General features: G+C 37.1%; 1 protein-coding gene across 3 annotated transcripts; it reads right to left on the reverse strand.

Moving 5' to 3' along the window:
* Positions 1–5,194: 5,194 nt before the first annotated feature.
* tmem87b (transmembrane protein 87B) lies at positions 5,195–18,395 on the reverse strand. 3 transcript variants are annotated; one of them, XM_062995848.1, is made up of 20 exons: positions 18,223–18,395; positions 16,857–16,917; positions 16,600–16,691; positions 14,816–14,950; positions 13,626–13,670; positions 13,491–13,535; positions 13,265–13,358; positions 13,076–13,137; positions 11,961–12,144; positions 11,580–11,679; positions 11,394–11,487; positions 10,541–10,616; positions 10,085–10,189; positions 9,909–9,967; positions 9,526–9,629; positions 8,139–8,212; positions 7,778–7,845; positions 7,631–7,683; positions 6,607–6,637; positions 5,195–6,502 (listed from the first exon to the last, which is right to left on the reverse strand). In XM_062995848.1, the coding sequence occupies exons 1-20, from the start codon at positions 18,322–18,324 to the stop codon at positions 6,461–6,463; spliced, it is 1,626 nt and encodes a 541-aa protein (XP_062851918.1). In that variant the 5' UTR covers positions 18,325–18,395; the 3' UTR covers positions 5,195–6,460. The 3 variants fall into 3 exon arrangements, with proteins under 3 accessions (XP_062851918.1, XP_062851917.1, XP_062851920.1); XM_062995847.1 differs by having other exon boundaries at positions 7,631–7,701; XM_062995850.1 differs by lacking the exons at positions 16,857–16,917; positions 18,223–18,395 and having other exon boundaries at positions 7,631–7,701; positions 14,816–16,317; positions 16,600–16,689.
* Positions 18,396–23,092: the final 4,697 nt, after the last annotated feature.

Genomic DNA, 23,092 nt, shown 5'->3' on the forward strand with positions numbered 1-23,092 from the left:
ACGCCGAAAAACTGATCCATGCGTTTATAACTTCTCGGTTAGATTATTGTAATGCTCTTCTAACAGGATGCTCTGGTAGATCCTTAAACAAACTCCAGTTAGTTCAAAATGCAGCAGCTCGAGTGTTAACTAGAACTAAAAAATTTGACCATATTACTCCTGTTCTATCGTCTCTACACTGGCTGCCAGTTAAATTTTGCATTGATTACAAAATACTTTTACTAACTTATAAAGCGCTACATGGTCTGGCTCCACAGTATCTGAGTGAGTTTATTAATTACTACAACCCAGCACGTCCACTTCGTTCACAAGATGCAGGGTTACTTATAGTTCCTAGAATTAAAAAGATCACGGCTGGTGTAAGAGCGTTTTCTTACAAAGCTCCACAACTTTGGAATAATCTTCCTGCCTTTGTTCGGGATTCGGACACAGTCTCAATGTTTAAGTCTAGACTGAAAACATATTTATTTTCTCAGGCTTTTGATTAGTATAGACAAAGGCGCAGAGCTTGGGGGTTCTTGGTCATAGAAACTTGTGGTGATCAGGGATGTTGGGTTGCTGTCGTCCTGCCTCTCTTGTCCGATCACTCAGGTTTGATGACGGTGGGGAGATGGGCGCTGATGTCCTGTGAAAGCCTTCATGACCTTGTTACCTGCTCGCTCTCCCTTTTAGTTATGCTGTAATAATTAGGGCTGCCGGAGTCTAAAACTCTCTGTAAAACTGTTTGTCAACTAGCATTGTACATTATTAACTACATTCTCTGTTGTTTTACCCCGAGGGCAGTCTGATGGAAACCTGTTTACCCGCCGAGGTTAAGGATTAAAGTCGAGACTGCCGGGACAACGATGCTGCTCCTGTCAGATGTGACGGGTCTGGAGTAATTGCAACGACAAGAAATCACTACAGACTTTATTGAAGACTAGAGCGGATAACAACTCTATTATTATTTAATTGTTTATTTATCTATTTATTACCAGTTATGACTTTTAGATCATTTAATTCTGTGTTTGTATGATTTGTGTAAATCGTGTATTTATTTAAAGTATCCTCCAGGCCACCCAAGAAGGATGGGCCCTGCTGAGTCTGGTTCCTCTCAAGGTTTCTTCCTGTAATTTTCAGGGAGTTTTTCCTTGCCACAGTCGCCCTCGGCTTGCTCAACAGGGGTTTTTGTATCTGTTGGTCCTGGATTTTGTAAAGTTGCTTTGAGACAATGTATATTGTAAAAAGCCCTATATAAATAAAGTTGACTTGACTTGGAGGGGAGATTTTGGTGTGGGGGGTCGTTTTTCAGGAGTTGGGCTCGGCCCCTCAGTTCCAGTGAAAGGAAGTCTTAATGCTTCAGCATACCAAGAGATTTTGGACAATTTCATGCTCCCAACTTTGTGGGAACAGTTTGGGCATGGCCTCTTCCTGTTCCAACATGACTGCGCACCAGTGCACAAACAAGGTCCATAAAGACATGGATGAGCGAGTTTGGTGTGGAAGAACTTGACTGGCCTGCACAGAGTCCTAACCTCAACCCAATAGAACACCTTTGGGATGAATTAGAGTGGAGACTGCGAGCCAGGCCTTTTCGTCCATCATCAGTGTCTGACCTCACAAATGCGCTTCTGGAAGAATGGTCAAAAATGGCCATAAACACACTGCTAAACCTTGTGGAAAGCCTTCCCAGAAGAGTTGAAGCTGTTAAGAATGGGATGTCACTCAAGTTCATATGTGTGTGAAGGCAGACGAGCAAATACTTTAGGCAATATAGTACATAATATACATATATCCACTTTAAATTTCCACATGATTTGAATTGGCACTTGAAGTTAAAAAAGAATGGATTTATAAAAGCAGCATGATGGCTCAGTGGGTTGCACTGTCTTCTCATTGCAAGAAGGTCCTGGGTTAAACTGCCAGGTGGAGCAGTCTGGGTCTTTTCAGTGTGGAGTTTGCATGTTCTACCCATGTCTGCATGGGTTTCCTCTGGGAGCTCGGGTTTCCTCCCACAGTCCAAAGACATACAGTTAATTGGAGCTACTAAATATCATCCTAAGTATAAGTGTGTGTGTGTGTGTGTATATATATATATATATATATATATATATATATATATACAGTGTATCACAAAAGTGAGTACACCCCTCACATTTCTACAGATATTTAAGTATATCTTTTCATGGGACAACACTGACAAAATGACACTTTGACACAATGAAAAGTAGTCTGTGTGCAGCTTATATAACAGTGTACATTTATTCTTCCCTCAAAATAACTCAATATACAGCCATTAATGTCTAAACCACCAGCAACAAAAGTGAGTACACCCCTTAGTGAAAGTTCCAGAAGTGTCAATATTTTGTGTGGCCACCATTATTTCCCAGAACTGCCTTAACTCTCCTGGGCATGGAGTTTACCAGAGCTTCACAGGTTGCCACTGGAATGCTTTTCCACTCCTCTATGACGACATCACGGAGCTGGCGGATATTCGAGACTTTGCGCTCCTCCACCTTCCGCTTGAGGATGCCCCAAAGATGTTCTATTGGGTTTAGGTCTGGAGACATGCTTGGCCAGTCCATCACCTTTACCCTCAGCCTCTTCAATAAAGCAGTGGTCGTCTTAGAGGTGTGTTTGGGGTCATAATAATGCTGAAACACTGCCCTGCGACCCAGTTTCCGGAGGGAGGGGATCATGCTCTGCTTCAGTATTTCACAGTACATATTGGAGTTCATGTGTCCCTCAATGAAATGTAACTCCCCAACACCTGCTGCAATCATGCAGCCCCAGACCATGGCATTCCCACCACCATGCTTGACTGTAGGCATGACACACTTATCTTTGTACTCCTCACCTGATTGCCGCCACACATGCTTGAGACCATCTGAACCAAACAAATTAATCTTGGTCTCATCAGACCATAGGACATGGTTCCAGTAATCCATGTCCTTTGTTGACATGTCTTCAGCAAACTGTTTGCGGGCTTTCTTGTGTAGAGACTTCAGAAGAGGCTTCCTTCTGGGGTGACAGCCATGCAGACCGATTTGATGTAGTGTGCGGCGTATGGTCTGAGCACTGACAGGCTGACCCCCCACCTTTTCAATCTCTGCAGCAATGCTGACAGCACTCCTGCACCTATCTTTCAAAGACAGCAGTTGGATGTGACGCTGAGCACGTGCACTCAGCTTCTTTGGACGACCAACGCGAGGTCTGTTCTGAGTGGACCCTGCTCTTTTAAAACGCTGGATGATCTTGGCCACTGTGCTGCAGCTCAGTTTCAGGGTGTTGGCAATCTTCTTGTAGCCTTGGCCATCTTCATGTAGCGCAACAATTCGTCTTTTAAGATCCTCAGAGAGTTCTTTGCCATGAGGTGCCATGTTGGAACTTTCAGTGACCAGTATGAGAGAGTGTGAGAGCTGTACTACTAAATTGAACACACCTGCTCCCTATGCACACCTGAGACCTAGTAACACTAACAAGTCACAAGACATTTTGGAGGAAAAATGACAAGCAGTGCTCAATTTGGACATTTAGGGGTGTAGTCTCTTAGGGGTGTACTCACTTTTGTTGCCGGTGGTTTAGACATTAATGGCTGTATATTGAGTTATTTTGAGGGAAGAATAAATTTACACTGTTATATAAGCTGCACACAGACTACTTTTCATTGTGTCAAAGTGTCATTTTGTCAGTGTTGTCCCATGAAAAGATATACTTAAATATCTGCAGAAATGTGAGGGGTGTACTCACTTTTGTGATACACTGTATATATATACAGGGGTTGGACAAAATAACTGAAACACCTGTCATTTTAGTGTGGGAGGTTTCATGGCTAAATTGGACCAGTCTGGTGGCCAATCTTCAGTAATTGCACATTGCACCAGTAAGAGCAGAGTGTGAAGGTTCAATTAGCAGGGTAAGAGCACAGTTTTGCTCAAAATATTGCAATGCACACAACATTATGGGTGACATACCAGAGTTCAAAAGAGGACAAATTGTTGGTGCACGTCTTGCTGGCGCATCTGTGACCAAGACAGCAAGTCTTTGTGATGTATCAAGAGCCACGGTATCCAGGGTAATGTCAGCATACCACCAAGAAGGACAAACCACATCCAACAGGATTAACTGTGGACGCAAGAGGAAGCTGTCTGAAAGGGATGTTCGGGTGCTAACCCGGATTGTATCCAAAAAACATAAAACCACGGCTGCCCAAATCACGGCAAAATTAAATGTGCACCTCAACTCTCCTGTTTCCACCAGAACTGTCCGTCGGGAGCTCCACAGGGTCAATATACACGGCCGGGCTGCTATAGCCAAACCTTTGGTCACTCGTGCCAATGCCAAACGTCGGTTTCAATGGTGCAAGGAGCGCAAATCTTGGGCTGTGGACAATGTGAAACATGTATTGTTCTCTGATGAGTCCACCTTTACTGTTTTCCCCACATCCGGGAGAGTTACGGTGTGGAGAAGCCCCAAAGAAGCGTACCACCCAGACTGTTGCATGCCCAGAGTGAAGCATGGGGGTGGATCAGTGATGGTTTGGGCTGCCATATCATGGTATTCCCTTGGCCCAATACTTGTGCTAGATGGGCGCGTCACTGCCAAGGACTACCGAACCATTCTGGAGGACCATGTGCATCCAATGGCGGTGCCGTGTATCAGGATGACAATGCACCAATACACACAGCAAGACTGGTGAAAGATTGGTTTGATGAACATGAAAGTGAAGTTGAACATCTCCCATGGCCTGCACAGTCACCAGATCTAAATATTATTGAGCCACTTTGGGGTGTTTTGGAGAAGCGAGTCAGGAAACGTTTTCCTCCACCAGCATCACGTAGTGACCTGGCCACTATCCTGCAAGAAGAATGGCTTAAAATCCCTCTGACCACTGTGCAGGACTTGTATATGTCATTTCCAAGACGAATTGACGCTGTATTGGCCGCAAAAGGAGGCCCTACACCATACTAATAAATTATTGTGGTCTAAAACCAGGTGTTTCAGTTATTTTGTCCAACCCCTGTATATATATATACACACAGTATGTGTGTGTTTGCCCTGTAATTTCTACTTTTCCCACAGTGAATTGGACCTACTGCAATCCTGAATAGGATAAAGCAGTGGTAAAACAGACAGTGAATTAATGAATAAATTAATGGATTTATAAGCTAAAACAACATCTGATTTAAAATGTAATAATAAGAAAAATCATTAATACAAATAAAAAATTTTATATAAAATAAGAAAAAAAGTTCTAGACATTGTGTATATTATAAAATACAGGTAGAATTCATGGTCAAGGTGAAAAAGCTTCCTAAAATAAACAAATTTATTAAACAACTAATAGAGAAAAAGTGCAGCACACATAAGATGACAACATGCTCTCAGACTAAGAAGTCACTTGAAGCAGGAAGACCAGTTTCACAAAAACAGCATCACAAGTCATCAAAGGGACCAAGAACCACAAAAATAAATCTCAAGATTGGTTTCTAACCAAAAAAAAAAGAATGTAAAAGTGCAAAGTTGCAACTGCCAACCAGAACTGTTATAGTAACTGATGTCATTTATTTGTAGTGTCTGAATGATTTTTTTTCTATCATTTTATAGTACAAATTCTCATATAAATGTGTGAAAATCTTAAAGTGGATATATGCACTATTTTATTAAAGAACAAAAGTATTTGTTCCCCACACTGTAAATGAGGAAAAATATAAACAGTATATTGCTTTTTTCAGATGTGCACATTGTTTGTTCTGCTAATATACAGCAGTCAATTTGAAATTTTTATTTAGCTTTTCGAGAAAATATGTGTTTCAAGAAAAAGCTGAATTTTTGCTCTTATTTTCTAACCAATCTCTCACCTACAAACCCCAGGCCACACAAACAAAATCACAGATAGAAGCAAACTAGCTCCATTAACCATTAAAAACAACAACAATAAATAACAGTATGTGAAGGCATGCTTTTTGCAATGAATACTAAAACAACCTTTTTTGGTCATCCAACTTTGTCCATATTAAATACTTTAAAACACAATATTTAAATATTTAGAAGTCACAGTCAGGAGTGCAGTCTTAAATTTTAAAACTTGCAGGCACTACACCATAAGAATACTAAAGAAAACTAAATGTAAAAGGAAACTAAATAAAAAATAAACTTATTTTTCTGTTTCTGTGGACAGAATTATCTAATTATAATCATTTCCAAAATTTCTGACTAAGATGTAGACTGCAAACAGAAAAAAAAACTGTATTTAAAAATGCAGTAATCTTTGATGTAAAAATCATAAACAATAGAGAGGATCATTGCTGATTGAGCTAAGAAGCTCCTGTGACGTCAAGACCATTCATCGTTATGTAGATTCACTATGAAAGTCTTGCTGTGTCTTCATTACTTTTCTTTGTCTTGCTGGTGAAAATCTAATACCAGAAGCGTAAGCAACAATGCTTTTGGTCTTAAAAGGAGGAAGTTTATTGTGACTTTACTCCATTTTAGACATCTCATATTTTGTGGTCATTATTTCCTACAAAATAAAACAACCAAATTATACATTGTAATTTTAATATTTGCTTTATCTGAAAATGTGGCTTACATCAATAAAACAACCTTCGATTGAACGGAACTCACCTCATCAGAGTCAAGAAGAACAGGTAGAGCACTAAAACAAAACATATACAATTACATAATGAAGTCTAAAGTTCCTCTAAAAACGCATTTGTGTCAGGTATGATGACTTTTGCTTTGCTTGTCATGACTCTTCTTTTGAGGCTATGCAGAGAACAGAATTTCAAATCCTAGGCTAATCCAACCTGACAAACTGACTGTTTAAATGCCCAGAATAACTGACTAACCCCAATAAATTACATGTTGGTTACTATAAAAGCAACACAGTTACATAATATTTTAGTAGGCGAGGTGGTAGCATTGCTACTTTTAAAAGTAGATTATTATCAAGTATAATTTTATGGACACAATGGTGCTTTATTTACTTAATTTAATCATCTTAATACACACTATGTAAACCTACATTTTTTTAATCTAGCAGGTATGGTATGTATAAATTGATTGCATTTTGTATCTCCTTCAAAGTCTTGAAATGTATTAACTCCACCTTAGTTGTCACTTAAATGGTAAATATCATTTATGATTGCAAATTGCATATATGGCCATTGTCCAAATTTATCAGTTTGGTGATTGTAACAAATGAGTTAATTACCAGGTTAAGTATGTGAGATAGGAAAGGCTTTAAACTTTCATTTGTTATTAGTGTGCATGAAATTATCTGTCAATAACATAACTTACATATACATTTAATGGTTATCATTGTTGAATGATTGCTTCTATTACTATAAAAAGTACCATTTATAATACTGAAAGTTTTCATTAGACATTATATGCAAAAACGGACAATAAAATGTCAATTTAGCTAAATTAAGTAAACCAGATGGTTGAGAACCTTGCAATCTGCCTATTAATTATTTTAAAAACATAAAAGAGGGAAGCAGAATTCCTTTAGTTAAATTTTGTTTTAATTGCTATATGACTAACACCAGTGAAGTCACAGTCAAAATTAGCCAACCAGGTTAAGCTAATCAAGCCCCAAATCTAGTTTTTTTTTTTAGACACCCTTTTTGCTTATTAAGATACTTACACATCTGTTAAAGAGGTAGGGATGTTTTCCTCAACCCACTTCAAGTCTTCATCCTTAAAATAGAGGAATGTCTGCAGTCAGTTTGCAAAACAGTTTTAAATAGAAGATGACACAGAAATTGTGATTCTTTTATACACAGGTACTAACTGGAACAGTAGCTGGCTTTGCTGTTCCATTAGTCTCAGTCTTTGCTGCTCTTAATTTTATGCCATCAGCTGAAAAAAAAGTAAAACACTGATTAGTTGAAGTACAGTGTTCTAATATAAGCAAGTAAATTTAATACAAGTTAATTTAATATAAGCCAAAATTAACCTGTGTAAGCATAAGCACTTATAAAATAATCTTTTTTATTTTTAAAAGAAATAAAAATTGTACAGTACCAACTGGCCTTCTGTGAAAAAAAATGCCCACTTTGTTGCTTAATCGGTTGTCACACAAAAAGGTAAATGATTGAAGCCAAAAAGCCCACTTCTAAAAAAAAGAGATATTTTATAAACAAATTACTTGCCAATATTTGCAGACCCCAGGAACTCCTCAATCTCTTCATCATCAGAGTCATCAATCAAAGGTGTAAATGCATACCTGCAGACATAATTGCACACTAAAAAAATTTATGCTGAGTTTTAGGGTAATGGAGACATTAAAGCAAAATTCCCTAAATATTACAAACAAGAAACCTAAAGAGGAACTAGACTCAGCAGGACCCATTCCCTTGGGTGATCTAGAAATATTCTAAAAAACTGAAATTAGATTAAATAAACAAATAGCAGGTATGTAAAAAAAAAAAAGAAGTAATTAGAGTTTAAACCATTAACTTGTTTTGTTAAGGTTAGTTAAAAGTTTCTTATGGTCTGCTCTGACTGGCCATGAAAGATGAATGAGTAAATCTCCACTTTATTAGAAACACTACACTTATAATGGTAGGACCCAAATTTGCTTTTAGAACAGCCTTTATTTTTTGTGGCGTGGATCCCACAAGGTGTTAGAAACATCTTCAATCAATCTTGTGACTGGTAAGTCCACTAAGGTAAACTGATTTTAGTTTAAAGATGGCATATGCTTTGTGACATGGCACATTACCATGTTGGGAGCAGCAATCACAAGATGGATAAATTGTGGCCATTAGGTGGCAAATAGTCACTAACAAAACTCCAAATTTAGGTTTGTGGCATTTAAATGATGCTTGACTGGTATGAAGGGGGGCATATGTGTCCCTAGACAACTCTCCTTTTTCATTTCACTACCATTACCAATCTAAAATGTTGACACAAAGCAGTCAAAATGGATTCCTGCTGTTTATGCCTTGTTCTAATTCCACCATCTGCATGTCATAACAGAAATTCATCAGACCTCTGATGTTGCTCATCCACAAGTAGTTTCTGTCTGCAAAACTTCTGCTTACTGGATGTTTTTGCAGTAACAAAAGCTTCAGACCTGTGTCTGTGTGGTCGTGCAGTGCTGACACATAAGGGGCTGATAGTATAAATATATGAATGAACAAATGTACGGGTGTTCATAACAAAGTGGCAAGTGATGGTATAAAAAAATGCAGAATAATAATGCTCTATGTCTTAATAGTGGCAATACAAGTGGCAATTTCTAAATAAAAAAGCCAAAAAAGCATAAATCTTCTTGTAGGGTTGCAAGCATACAGTAGTCTGGGACTCACCTTATCTGCTGGAAGGGAAATGACGCGCACACCAAATGAGCGTATATGCAAACAGATTTGAGATAACCCATTTGAATTTTGGTTGTGTAATGCAACAGTAAGTAATACCGTAAGTATGTGCATTCCAATTTTAAATACAAATGCCAAAGAGCATTAGGGTCATTTTTTAGCAAAGCAACACAAATAAAATTACTCATTGGGTAACAATGATAAAATTAGTTCTTGCCTTTGATTATTTGCAGATGGTCTCCAGAGAAACATGATTACAAGCAGTATAATAGAAAAAAGAAATCTCCAAAAGGCATCATCTACCCAAAGCTCCATCCAGTCCTAGGCAAAAGGAACAAAAATAATAATAATAATAATTAAAAAATCACTCTTTCTGTCTTAGATGTTTTAAGAATCAGGTTGCTTAGATTAATTTAATTTAGTTTAAAACTTGATTTAAATAAAAATGTAATTATTATTATTGTTATGTGTTTTAACGCCATGTTTAACACTTATGGGTTCTTTTTATAACAGGATAGATATAGTTCTTCAAACTTTGTTTTTATTGGTTTATTCTTTCTATGATGGAAATGGAAAACCAATAGTGCATTTGATACTCACAGCCTGACAGTCTGCTAAACGAAATTTTTTTGTTGTCCAAATCATGAAAATCAAAGAGGCTGAAATTATAAAAATATACACACAAAGAACATGCAAAGTTACACATACTTCACATACTGATTCTGATACATACAGATGTAATTTGTTCTTACATTATTTTTATAGTTTGTACTTACCAATTACAGCAATGACAAGGGTATTGGTGAAATGTCTGTACAGTGACAACTTTACTGGGTTCCTCCTGAGTTTTAGTGTCTTTATGGTTTGTGCAAGGCTAACAAATATTTAAGATTTAGTTAAGGAAAGAACATACAACTACAGAGCAAAAATACAGCTTGTGGACAACATCAAAACATTTAAGTGCTTACATGTAGATAAAATAACTTAAAAGATAAAACAAACAGCTAATTTATATAAATTTTACCTTATACATTAAAACTGCAAATAATTAACGCAAAAGGACAGTAAATGAAATTTACCTTGCATGCAGTTTTTGAACCTTGTTAGTGTTCCCAAAAGAAGTATTCCTTTAAAGACTCATATTTTGCAAAACTAATGATAGCATTCATAAATCTAGCATGAGAAGGGAAGACAGCAGGAACCCCCATATGAGTACAGGTCAACCCAAAAGGATATCCACCAACATAAAGAGGAGTCAAGCAATGCCAAAGGAATGTTGGCTAGCAATGCCAGGTCAGAATCTTTGGCCTGAGAAATCACGAGAAATAGAGAGTGAGAAAGAGAGAACACAGGAAGAGTAATACATAAATACAGAATATGTAAGCAAAAGAGAAGGCAGAAAAAATAGACTTTAAAGTACAGAAAACAGATAAAGTGCCTGATCTAGCAATCAATTATTAGAACCAGAACAAGCAACTCCTGTATACAATCCTGTATACAGTTCAAGCAATTCAATTTTTAACCTGCAGTCCCCCCAACACCATACCAGCTTATGGTGGTACTGCGGGGACGTAATAATGTTAATGTACAGAATATAATATGCAATGTAATATATAATTATATTATTTACCCAATTTCATAATTATTTTCTCTACAGGTGAATGATTGTCTGAAATATGCTGCGTTTTCTATTTTAGTGCACTGGCTTCCTAGTTTATAATTTAAAATCTTTTGAGTCAACTATACATTTTAGTGAAAAAGGTTGGGTTTTTTTTCTTAAAAGTTGAGATATGTAGTTAATGTTGTTACATGCCTGTAAGACATCAACTTTTGAAAGGATATAAACCAAATGATGCAAGAGTCAAACAGAGACAAACCTAGGGCAGTGATCAGAGCTGGTATGCTGTCATGACCCTTTCAGATTAGCAGTTACACAATCAATTACATACTTTTGGTAAGAAAACAATTCAGAATACAACAATTGTAAGTGCATGCAGATGCATGTAAATGGCCCCTACAGATGAATCTGTATCCAAACAATGCATATATTGTACTGTTTAATTTATTGAACATTTGTTACTTTACCCCAGTAATCCTCAGAACACCCTCAATAGCAGCAAAGGCAAAATAGAGAACACCTAGACCCACAACTCTGTGCATGACAGTTCCCAAACGAGGCCTGGAAAACAAAAGTAAAATAAAAATCACAAATCACACCCCCTGCTCAAGTTCACTTTTATTATTACTGATAATAAATACTGTGTAGCTTACTTGACTATACCATAGCCTAGACTGACAATGATCACCAAGAGGCGAGCAAGAGTCCTCTTCAGAGCTGATACAAGCTCAGCAAAAACCAGTAAGCCCTGAGCTACAAAAAGAACAGAAAACTTACATGCATTAAAATTTTGGACTAATTACATCAAAGTAATCCACCATATACAAGAAAGTTAATTGTGTTGGCACAGTGCCAAGTCAAATTGCCTTACATACTGGGCCAAGCAAGACATGTATGTTGAGGTATTTTTTGTTGTTAGAAGAATAATTCATTGTTAGCATAAATGTCCACTGTAAGAATTGACAGCCATCTTTACTGATTCAACTCATAATTATAAATTACCCATATTTGATGTTTACTGTGTGTACACTCACATGCTGAACCGATGGCATTAGTATTCTCATACTCGGCACAAAAGACAGCCATCTCTACCATGCCCAGTAAGATCACCCCTGCAATCCAGAACTGGATGCGCAGCAGGTCTTTCCAGTAGCAGGAGGCCCAAATAAACCAGAGCAAAGCATACAGAATGTAGGCAATGCACATAACCATGTAGAACTGGGACAATAAACAGAATATGCAGTCACAGGTCACATAAAAAAATAAAGGTACAAAAAGTATGAGCCATATCTGGCTATAAAATTGAAATGTGTCATTTATGCACACACACACTCCTAAAGAAGTTAAAACATGTTAATATTTGACTAAATAATAAAGTCGTGATACTTTGGGCAAAGGGATTTTCTGTATTAAAAATCAGTGGTGGATAAAGTACCTGAAAGCCATACTTGAGTAACAGTACAAATATCTTACCAGAAAATTACTTTGATAGAAGGTAGTCACCTCTTAAAATATTACTTAAGCACAAGTCTTAAAGTATCTGATGTTTAATGTACTTAGGTATCAAAAGTAATTTTCTAATATTAAATGTACTTAAGTGTTGAAAGTAGAAGTACAAGTAAATGCTGTTAATATCAAAAAGAAATTTAAAAAAATGAAAATTGTAACCTGTTAACTCCCTTAACAATGAAGCCTACCCTAAACCTACAGAAAAAAAAAGTCTTCACAACATAAGAATTTACAGAACAAAATACATTTTCTTCCTTCCTTGTGGAACATGATTTGTGCCAAATCATGATTACAATCACCTGTTGACATCACCTGTTTGAAATCACATCATTATTTAGTTTTTTTTTACCTTATTACTAGCCCTAAATTGCCCCATTCCAACTTTTTTTTGGAATGCGTTGTTGGCCTAAAATGCATGTACATGTATTTTAACAGCTGAAATTAAGTTGACCAGACAAAACATGAAATATCTTGGGTCCATGTAAATGTAAGAAACACTGGGTCTATTTTATTTGCATTTTCTATCCCAGCTTTTTCTGATTTGGTTTGTACATTCAAGTCCCAATAACCTTTAACCAGAGGGCCAAGGTTTAAAAGTGACAGTTCACTACTGATATACATCACATGCACACAAACTTACAATCATAAGAGGCCATTCTGTAACTGAAATGTACCCATGGGATCCTTTCATCATTACAGTAACTAAAACACATAAAACATAACACAACCTCATTAATAACAGTACTCACTGTAGTATTAATGTTTACATACATTAAAGTCTAATTTTAAATATTTATGTTTACTTAAAGTTTTAATTAAATAAACTTACAAGTTAAGTTCCAGTTGACGTCCTTTTTATCAGACTCAATCAATACCACAAGTAGATATGGTCCATCTCTCCATGTTGTAGCAATGACATGGTCCTTTTAAGAGAAAGTAGGTTCAGAAATTTGCAGTGGCTTCAGAAAGCATGTACAGATCTTATTTTCACAGAATTATATAGATTTAACATTTTAAAAACTTTTTTGCAGGCATTAAGAAAAATCAACCCTTACTTGAGCACCAGCTTCAGCAGCAAGCCACTGTGTATAACTGGCATTCTAACAAAAGACACAAAAATACTAAAAACATATCTGTAACCACCAAACAAATCAGAACTTTTATTATAACTTATTTCTTATATAAATTACATTCTCCTTTGGCAGCTCTGCTGTCCTTGGCTCTGCCTTTGATTTCTACGAATGATACAAAACACAGCATGTAGTAAATACGAGGAAAAGGGCAGAAGACACTGTTAGCTTAGTGGTGAAGCTACTGGACTAGTAACCTCAGAGTTGGTGGTTTAAGCTTAACATCTGCCAGGTTGCCCCTGAGCAGAGCCCTTAACCCTAAACTTCTATGGTCAGTCTTTTATGTCACAGTCTTCTATGGTCACAGTTTTTAAAACACATTCTTTTGATTATAAAGAACAAGCACTTAATACATTCAACTACAAGACAGGTTTGTTTACCCTAAAAGCATAAGCAAAATGGGATCTTGGAAAAGTGGACAAACCTCATGGAACATTTTGTAAAACGCAATAAAAAAAAAAATCTGTTATTTGTTACTTCTCCTTACACTTTATTGATCTAATAAAATTAGAAAGAACAATTTTCAATGTTTTCACTGATTAACATCATAAAACACATTTGTAAATATAAACCCCTTACACTGCAAAAACATGGGGACAGAGGTGTGCTTGTTTGATATAAGACTTCAGCTGCCCAACAGCTCTCCTCTTCAAGCTGCACCATACATTTTCAATTGGAGGCAGATTGGGACTTCAGAGAGGCCAGTCAAGCACACACATTCTTTGTCTACGAAACCATGCTGTTATAGCACGTACAGAATGAGACCTGGCATTGACTTAATTAAAATAATCATGGACTTCCTAGGACACCTTGATGGCAGCATTTATCTTTAAAATCCCAGTATGTCTACATCTGCTATAAAAAATCTGAGCATTTGTTCATGTGGATAAAGAATTGATCATTAGATGCAAGTACTACTACTCTTATCGACTTAGTGTCCCCATTGTAGATAGCTCAATAAAATAAAATAAGCCTGATTGAGAACAGATTGTTATTGTGCTATGCTTAAGACATTTATCAGACACTTTTGTTTAACGTGATTAACAATTGTGACCTGTGTCAGAGGCCTTGCTCAAAGGCCCAGGAGTGGCAACCTGGGGCTTAAACAAGCAAACTTCTAAGTACCAGCCCTGTACCTTAATTACTGAGCTACCACATTAATCTTTGCATTTTAGAATCATATTTAAAAAACTATTTTAACACATTACATACTGGGCTGTACAAACTGAAATTACATTTACGTTACTTACATTCAGCATGGGAAAAATCTGCATCCCATCATTGCAGGTTAATATCCTATACTTGTGTTCAATATACTCTCCTTGTCCAAGAGGGTTGGGATCTAGACCCTCTCCTCGACTCAAAGGGGTCCTTTCATACATTTCCTAATGAAAAAAATATTGACAAAACATTTATCTAATACACACATAAACACACCATCTACAACCCCTGGCAAAAATTACAGAATCACCACACAAAGAATTTTTACTCAACTTTTTTTTTTTCACAAAAAAAGAAAACAAATCATGGATATAACATTTCTTTTTGTCTAATAGCTGAACATTATGGCTTTGTAAAACATTTCAAACAAATAAAATAATTTCAATTAATGACATTCTCCATATTAAGGAAAAACAGCACTCAATGCCAAGGATAAAATCATCTTGTAATTTTAATTTCTAAAACAAATATGTAGCACAAGTTTGAAAATGCAATTCAGTCTGCAGTTAAAGAAGTACTTACAGACCTTAACAAGCTGTTGGGCTTTGCTAACTGAAAGAAAACATGAATCCAACCAGAGAGCTGTTAATTAAAAAAATGAAAGGATTATAAAACTCTTTCCTTATGGAAATACAGCACAGCATTACAACATACTGTATGTTTGTTGTTCCCAGTCAGTTGTGTCTAAAATTGTAATACGTTATCAAAGTAAACCATAGGAGTAGACCAGGTAAGACATCAAAGCCTGAGGATTGAAAACTGAAAATTAGGTCCTGAAAATAAAAAATGCACAACAAAACAAAAAAACAAAAAAAAAAAAAAACAGGGTAAAAACAGGAGTTTACGTTTAAGAAAAAAAATTCTGCATAAAATGTGATTTACAAAAAGAAAAACCAAACAAAACCAGCACTAAAAAAACAAGTTGCAGTGGGCTAGCAAAACAGGCAAACATAGTGTGTGGATAACTGGATGAAAGTGAGGTTAAGTGGTGCATTACAAATCTACAGTGGCCAAGGAGATGATGCTGGAACATCTCTCTGGTGCCATTCTAATACAGACTGCCTCAATTAAACCATTAAATTTTACCAATCAATTATGATATGGAGTGGCATGTTAGATGAAGGCAGGGGAAATGGGGAAATCAATTCCTTAACATTTAATGTGTTGATGTACATTGTGTGATGTAAATTGAGTTTTAAGGGTTTTTAGGATTAAAATACATCCTGCCACAGAACAAAACATGTTTGAGCTTTTCTTGAGTAAAGGCAGATCTGTTCAATGTCTTAGCTAGCAAACTGGCTAAGGCTCCAATCTGCAAATCTTATGTGAACTGCTATGTGAAAAAAATTGAAGCAGCTTGATGTAGAAAGCTGTTTTCATTAGTTAAGTCTATGCCTTAAAAATGCAGGCCGTCATAAACACCCAGAAAGGAGCAACAAAGTACTAATTTGTTGATGATTCAATTGTTATTGCCTAAACAATGAGTGATTCCATAATTTTTCATCTTCTTTTCTTTTTTCCTCTACTTGATCTGAAAAAAAAAAAATGCCATTTATTTTTCTTTAGGTATTTTAGGTTTGCTAGATAGCTCATTGGATAGGGTACTGGACTATTAAACATCACTGCCAATTATCCAGGTTTAAGCTGAGAATGTTCAAGTGTTCAATTGTTCTGTAGTTTTTGCATATTGTTTATTTGCTATAAAGTAAATGGGTAAACATTCTTTAAGTGTTGTGATTCCATATTATAATATAATATAATTTTTGCCAGGGGTTGTAGTGAAATTTTTCTGGCAAGATTTTACAGTACTTACCTCTATGTTACTAAACTCATTGTGACAAGGGTAGTACTTAAAATACCACCTAATGTCAAATGAGACCTCTTTAGGACAGTTGAAGGAAGAGACTGCAAAAACAAAAACTAATTTTACTTTCGGATCCCTCAGTTTCTATTATAAAAAAAATTATTGTATTATAAAAGACAACCACTTTAAAAGTCTTAAGAATAAGCAGCTTTCTAAGAGGGCAATATTAAATCCTGGCTGCTGTTATTGTTCTAATAATGTCCTACCTTTGAGTTGGATGTCAGTACCCTTGTACATGGACTTTTTCAATAACAAAGGTCTGGATGTCTGAGAGAAAAAAAACTCAGGTCAGTAATTAAAACTAAAACACTACTGATTTTAACACTAAAAAACTACATACATTTAGTTGACAATTTGTTGGGTACACCTAGCATATATTTATATTTGTTGGTCACTTTACACTTAGGCAAAACTACTGACTGTGTCTACCCTTCTGTTGGGTAGCTACAACTTTAAAGCTATGCTTTAGCCTGTCCTTTGCTGGAAGGAGAACTTTTAGATTCATCTTTAGTTTGGGTCATGGTGTGTCCAGTAACACCCATGGAAATGGACTAGACATGGCTCCAGTCTATTGCAGAGTATCATGCAAACAATCATTTATTGATAAAGGCAATTTAGAGTAGCTAGAGTAGCATGTTAATGAAATACTAAAAATCAATAATATAAAATAGCAAATGCAGAAAAAGAAAAACACAGACATAAGAAGGAAGAGCAAAATGCACACAGAAAACAGAGATGGGTATTTGACCCCTGAGCCTGGATCAGTGCTGCATCATCACTTCTTGCCATTCTGTATGAAAATACATCAGTTTGTATGCAAGTATGAATGTATCAAGCAGAGTGTTTTGGGTTTTAATTACAGCTGTACTCTGGCAGGTTTAGCTGTGGTTCAGTGGTGTTTATTTTTTAATCGATTAGCAGGTAAGTTGGTATGTCCAATTGCGCATAGTAATAGTGAGAAGTCGTTTCAGTTTTCAAAGAGCTACAAGATATAAACTGGAGTATCTGAGAGAAAAAACTCGCACTTTAATCCACTGTTAACATGAAACTAATATAAGAGTATGCGAAAGACAGTCGTCTTTGATTGTCAGTCCACGGTCTGATCCAGTGTGACAGCTTGGTAGGAAAAGTTGAACTAAAGAGTTTGCTAAATAAACATCAGTGACAAATTAGACAGCTTTACCACTACATGCAGACTATTTTACAGTCACGTAATGTGCCATACAAGTGTTGGCAGTCGCTGTCTTTTACTACATTAACGTGAACTAGAGCTGCTCGGTTATTAGCCATTACTTAATGCCACATCAGCTTGCTAGTTAGCTTGCTAGCTAGTCAAATACGCATTGGTAAGGCTTGTTTTATATAAATATGAAGGAATGCAGTTTCTGTGGATGCTTTGTAATGCTACTACTTCATCACATGTCGCCATCACTAGGTTTCGCCACATTTAAAAAAAATTAAAAGGTGTTATAAAACGCATGCTGTTTTAGCTGGTTACCTAGCAAGCCTTTTCTAGCCAGCACATACGTACGACACAAGGCAAATTTACACACGTTCCCTTTATCTACTCACATTGACAACAGTAATAGACCACTGTCCCGTCTCTGGAGCAGCAACAGCTGTGTTCCTGAATGAATGAAATAAAGTGCAGTACAGAATTAAAACACAAAACATATTTCCAAAAGCACTAGAGCTTAATGTTTGCCAACTAGTTTCGGTCAAAGCTCAATCCCAACACGGCAGAGGAGGCACGTCCACAGTAGCGGCGTACTAAATTGAGATATTTTGTATGCTTGAGCGCTGGTAGCCACGGTGTAGTTTACATTATTAGCATATATAGTTTGCTTGTATAGGGCACGAAGAGCAATTCAGGATGGAGCCCAAACGTGAATAAACGTCAGCGCTATCCTTATATAAAGACTGTCAGGTGCACTGTTTAGATGTTTAATAAAAATACATTTTTAATAAAGTGTGGTACTAACACAACACAAAATAAGAGCCTAACAATTTAACAAACAGTTTTAATCGAAAATATTTAACCACCCTTACTTTAAACAGTATTATGATGATATGTATATTATTTAATAAAAACGTTTACGTGCATTGTTATTCAACCCACAGCCTCATTACTTGGTGAAACATTTACATTTACATTGTAAATGTAAAATCCTCCTTTCGATAACCTCTAATTAATTTTGGTGCTAACAAGCTTCTACATAAACTGTTCCAGTTTTAATTCATCACTTCATAGCTCTCACAGTACTCAGTAATGAATGGCATGTGTCGTGGAGTCCAGCCATGAAGTCCTTACTTATTAAGTGATCTTTATATAATAATAATAATAATACATTTTATTTATATAGCGCTTTTCAAGATACTCAAAGACGCTTTACATAAGACAAATAATCAAAACAAATACGTACATACACCATACAAATCATAGTACAAAATCAAAATAGTACATCAACATCAAGAATAATTAAGATAAAAACAAAGAGAGCAGCATAAGACAGTTCATTAAAAATTAGCTAAATTATGAGAGAGAACAACAAATATAGAACAATTTCTTAAAATTAGACAGAAACAGGACAGATTTACATGCAATCAGGAAACTGAAAACTTTACAAGTTTTAGGATCTAGGACTTCACATTTCTGTCGTGATCTAAGTATAAAAACTATTAAAAAGAATAGCAAAAATAAAAGCATTTATTTCGTGTTGTTACAAGTTAAATGCCATATTGAATAGATGAGTTTTGAGAAGTGACTTGAATTTGGACAGGTCAGGACAATCTCGTAGGTGTTTGGGGAGAGCATTCCATAAAGATGGAGCAGCTATGGAAAAGGCCCTGTCACCCCAGGTCCGGTGCTTGGTCCTAGAGGGTATGGACAGTAGGTTAGCCTCAGAAGAGCGAAGGCTATGGGAGGGAATGTGCTGATGGAGCAGGTCGGTGAGGTAGGATGGGGCCTGATTATGGAGAGCTTTGTGAGTGAATAGAAGAATTTTGAATTGAATGCGTTGAGCAACGGGAAGCCAATGAAGTTTTTGTAGAACAGGTGTAATATGATCACGGGAGCGAGTATGAGTAAGGAGGCGAGCAGCTGAATTCTGGATATACTGAAGTTTTTTTAGGATTTTGTTAGATGTACCATAAAGGATGCTATTGCAATAATCAATTCTGGATGTAATAAAAGCATGAATCAAGGTTTCGGCGGCAGAAAAGGAGAGTGATGGACGTAGACGTGCTATGTTTTTTAGATGAAAGAAAGCAGTTTTGGTGATGTGATTTACATGGCGGTCAAAAGAGAGGTTGCTATCAAAAATTACACCAAGATTTCGGATGTTAGAAGACGGAGACAAAGTGTCATTATCAATGGTAATTTGAAAATTTTTTGTGGTTTTTGCCAGGGTTGTAGGACCTACGATGATCATATCTGATTTTTCACAGTTTAATTTGAGGAAATTAGCTTTCATCCACAATTTCATTTCAGTGATGCAATTTGTCAGAGTGGAGTGAAGTTCAGTATTAATGGATTTGGAGGAGATGTAAAGCTGAATATCATCAGCATAGCAGTGGAAATGTAAACCATGCCGACGTATGATGTCACCAAGGGGGAGCATATAAAGAATAAACAAAAGGGGACCTAACACTGAGCCTTGGGGAACGCCTTGGGACAGTGGAGCAATGGCAGAACTACAATTGTTGATATTAACAAACTGTTGTCTGTTTACGAGATATGACCTTAACCACAAAAGGGCAGTACCAGTGATGTTGACAGAGGATTCAAGGCGGGACAGAAGAATGGAGTGATTAATGGTGTCAAAAGCTGCAGTAAGATCAAGGAGGACGAGAATATTAATTTGTCCAGAGTCTGAGGAAAGAAGAAGGTCATTTGTGACTTTGAGGAGGGCTGACTCAGTGCTGTGCTGGGGGCGGAAACCAGACTGAAATGATTCAAATAGATTATTGGAATTTAGGTGATCTTTGAGCTGTGAGGCAACAACACGTTCCAGTATTTTCGACAGAAATGGAAGATTGGAAATGGGCCGAAAGTTACTCATAATATTAGAGTCAAGTCCAGGTTTTTTAAGTATGGGAGTAACAGCAGCCAATTTGAGTGATTGAGGGACTGAGCCAGAACTAAGAGAGGAATTGATTATCTCTGTGATAAGTGATGAGATAACTGGAAAACAACCCTTAACAAGTTTTGATGGAGCAGGATCCAAAACACAAGTGGAGCTTCGCATCCCTGTTAAGATCTCAGATAGGTCCAAAAGAGACACAGGTGAGAACTGAGACAGAGGCTGGGTAATAAATTGAGGTGAGACAGGCGGAGAAACAGAGATGACAGGGGAAACTGTCAGAAAATTGTGGATATTCTCAACTTTTGTTTGAAAAAATGAGAGGTAAGAGTTACACTTGTCAACTGTAAAGGAATTGGTAGTATTGTCAACTGGTTTGAGAAGTTTATTTATTGTGGAAAAGAGAGTCTTAGGATTTGTTGATCCAGCATGTATGAGTTCGGAATAGTAAGTGGATCGGGCTGCCGTAAGAGCGTCTTTGTAATGTTGAAGATAATCAGAATAAATCTGATAATGTACTGTTAGACCGGTTTTCTTATAAAGTCTTTCAAGCTGGCGTTTACATGATTTCATTTGGTGAAGCTCAATTGTGTACTATGGTGCAGAATGACTAAATGAAACAAATTTGGTTCTCAAAGGAGCCAGCTCATCAAGACATGAGGCGAGTATGTCATTATAGTAATCGACAAGGTCAGATGAATTACTAGACAGTACAGGACAGACAGACATCTTTTTAACAAGAGAATCTGAGAAAGCAGAGGGAGAGATATATTGAAGATTCCTGAAGGATATTTTACGTTTAGCTCTAGTGATGGGCCTAGTGACCTCAATGTCCATGATGATTGTCAAATGATCAGAGACAGTAAGGTCATGGCTGGACGGCTGATGAACTAGGACACCAGTAGAGCAGACAAGGTCAAGAGTATGACCTTTTTTATGAGTTGGAAAATGTATATGTTGTGTGAAATTAAAACACTGTAACAATTCCAAAAATTCCCTGGCAAATTTACAGTTGTTGTCATCAATATGGATGTTAAAATCACCCATAAGCAGTACAGAGGATGAGAGGGCACTAAGCTGGGTTAAAAAATCTGAAAAATCAGAGAGAAAGGAAGCGTTTGGCTTTGGCGGACGATAAACTACAGCAGTGACCAGAGGAGTAGGCCCTGACAACTTGAAAGCCAGGTGTTCAAAAGAAAGAGCAGCAGGAAAAGACAAAGTGGTTATTTTAATATCATCCCTATAGACTGCAGCAACACCACCACCTCGCCCTTCCATACGAGGTTCATCAATATACGAGTATCCCATTGGCGTGGTCTGATTTAACGTAAAATAATCCAAGGGTTTATGCCAAGTTTCAGTGAGACAGAAAAAGTGTAGTTCACTGTCAGATATAAATTCACTAAGTACAGTACTTTTTGTGTTGAGTGAACGAACATTAAGCAATGCCATTTTCAAGTGGTATTGTTGTGTAGTTGGCTGTGAGGAACGAGGAAGAGAACGGAGATTTGCTAAGTCCACTCCGCGTTTCCCATCCCACTCCGTGGACAGCGTTGTCATGGAGACTACACCGCTACTGGTGTGCAAGGCAGCAGCGCTCTGATGACGTGTTTGCGGAGCGACAGTGCGCACGGCTGACCAGAAGGATGGAATAGCGTTACCGTTTCGAAGATAAACAAGCTTTCTCCGGGAGCCCCTGTGAATATAACGAGGCCGGCGAAGGAGTCCAAGCTGTTTGATGACTGAAATACACGATGGAGTAGTGCAGTTGTTGAACTTCCTCAGCTGGTCAACGGAATAGTTCAACATCGTGCCGATCCCAGGAAAACTCATCCACCGTTCACCACCGGCCGCAGACGCGATGTACAGTAGAAAGAACAAAAGTATCAAAAGCACAAATAAAAGTATCAAAAGTAACATAAAAGAAATAGATCCACAAGGTGTGTAAAAAGATGAAAACGAAAAACGATAAAAATACAATAAAATACGGTAAAATACGGTAACGGTAGCGGCAGCCAAATGCGCCAGCGTCCACCATCACCAATATGGTTGCCCTTGTCATCTGTTCCAGCCTTCACCAGGTCATCCTGTAAGTCTTCTGCAGTGATACAGGGTTTTTTCATCTTTGCCCTGATATGATTGCTTACACCTTTGGACAATATTGGGGCTGCACAATAAGTTTGGAACTTCTGCCTCTAAGAATCAACCCAATATTCTAATACATTCAAAATGCCCCCCATATATCAGTGTTTATACAACAGTTCCAACCTTACAATCTGATTGGTTGAGAAGCGTTCTAACCGTGCTGATATTCGTGATAACAGCACGGCCTTTTCACACCACAACTGTATTACTACGCT

This window comes from Trichomycterus rosablanca, chromosome 5 (genome assembly GCF_030014385.1).
Source record: "Trichomycterus rosablanca isolate fTriRos1 chromosome 5, fTriRos1.hap1, whole genome shotgun sequence".
Lineage (NCBI taxonomy): Eukaryota > Metazoa > Chordata > Actinopteri > Siluriformes > Trichomycteridae > Trichomycterus > Trichomycterus rosablanca.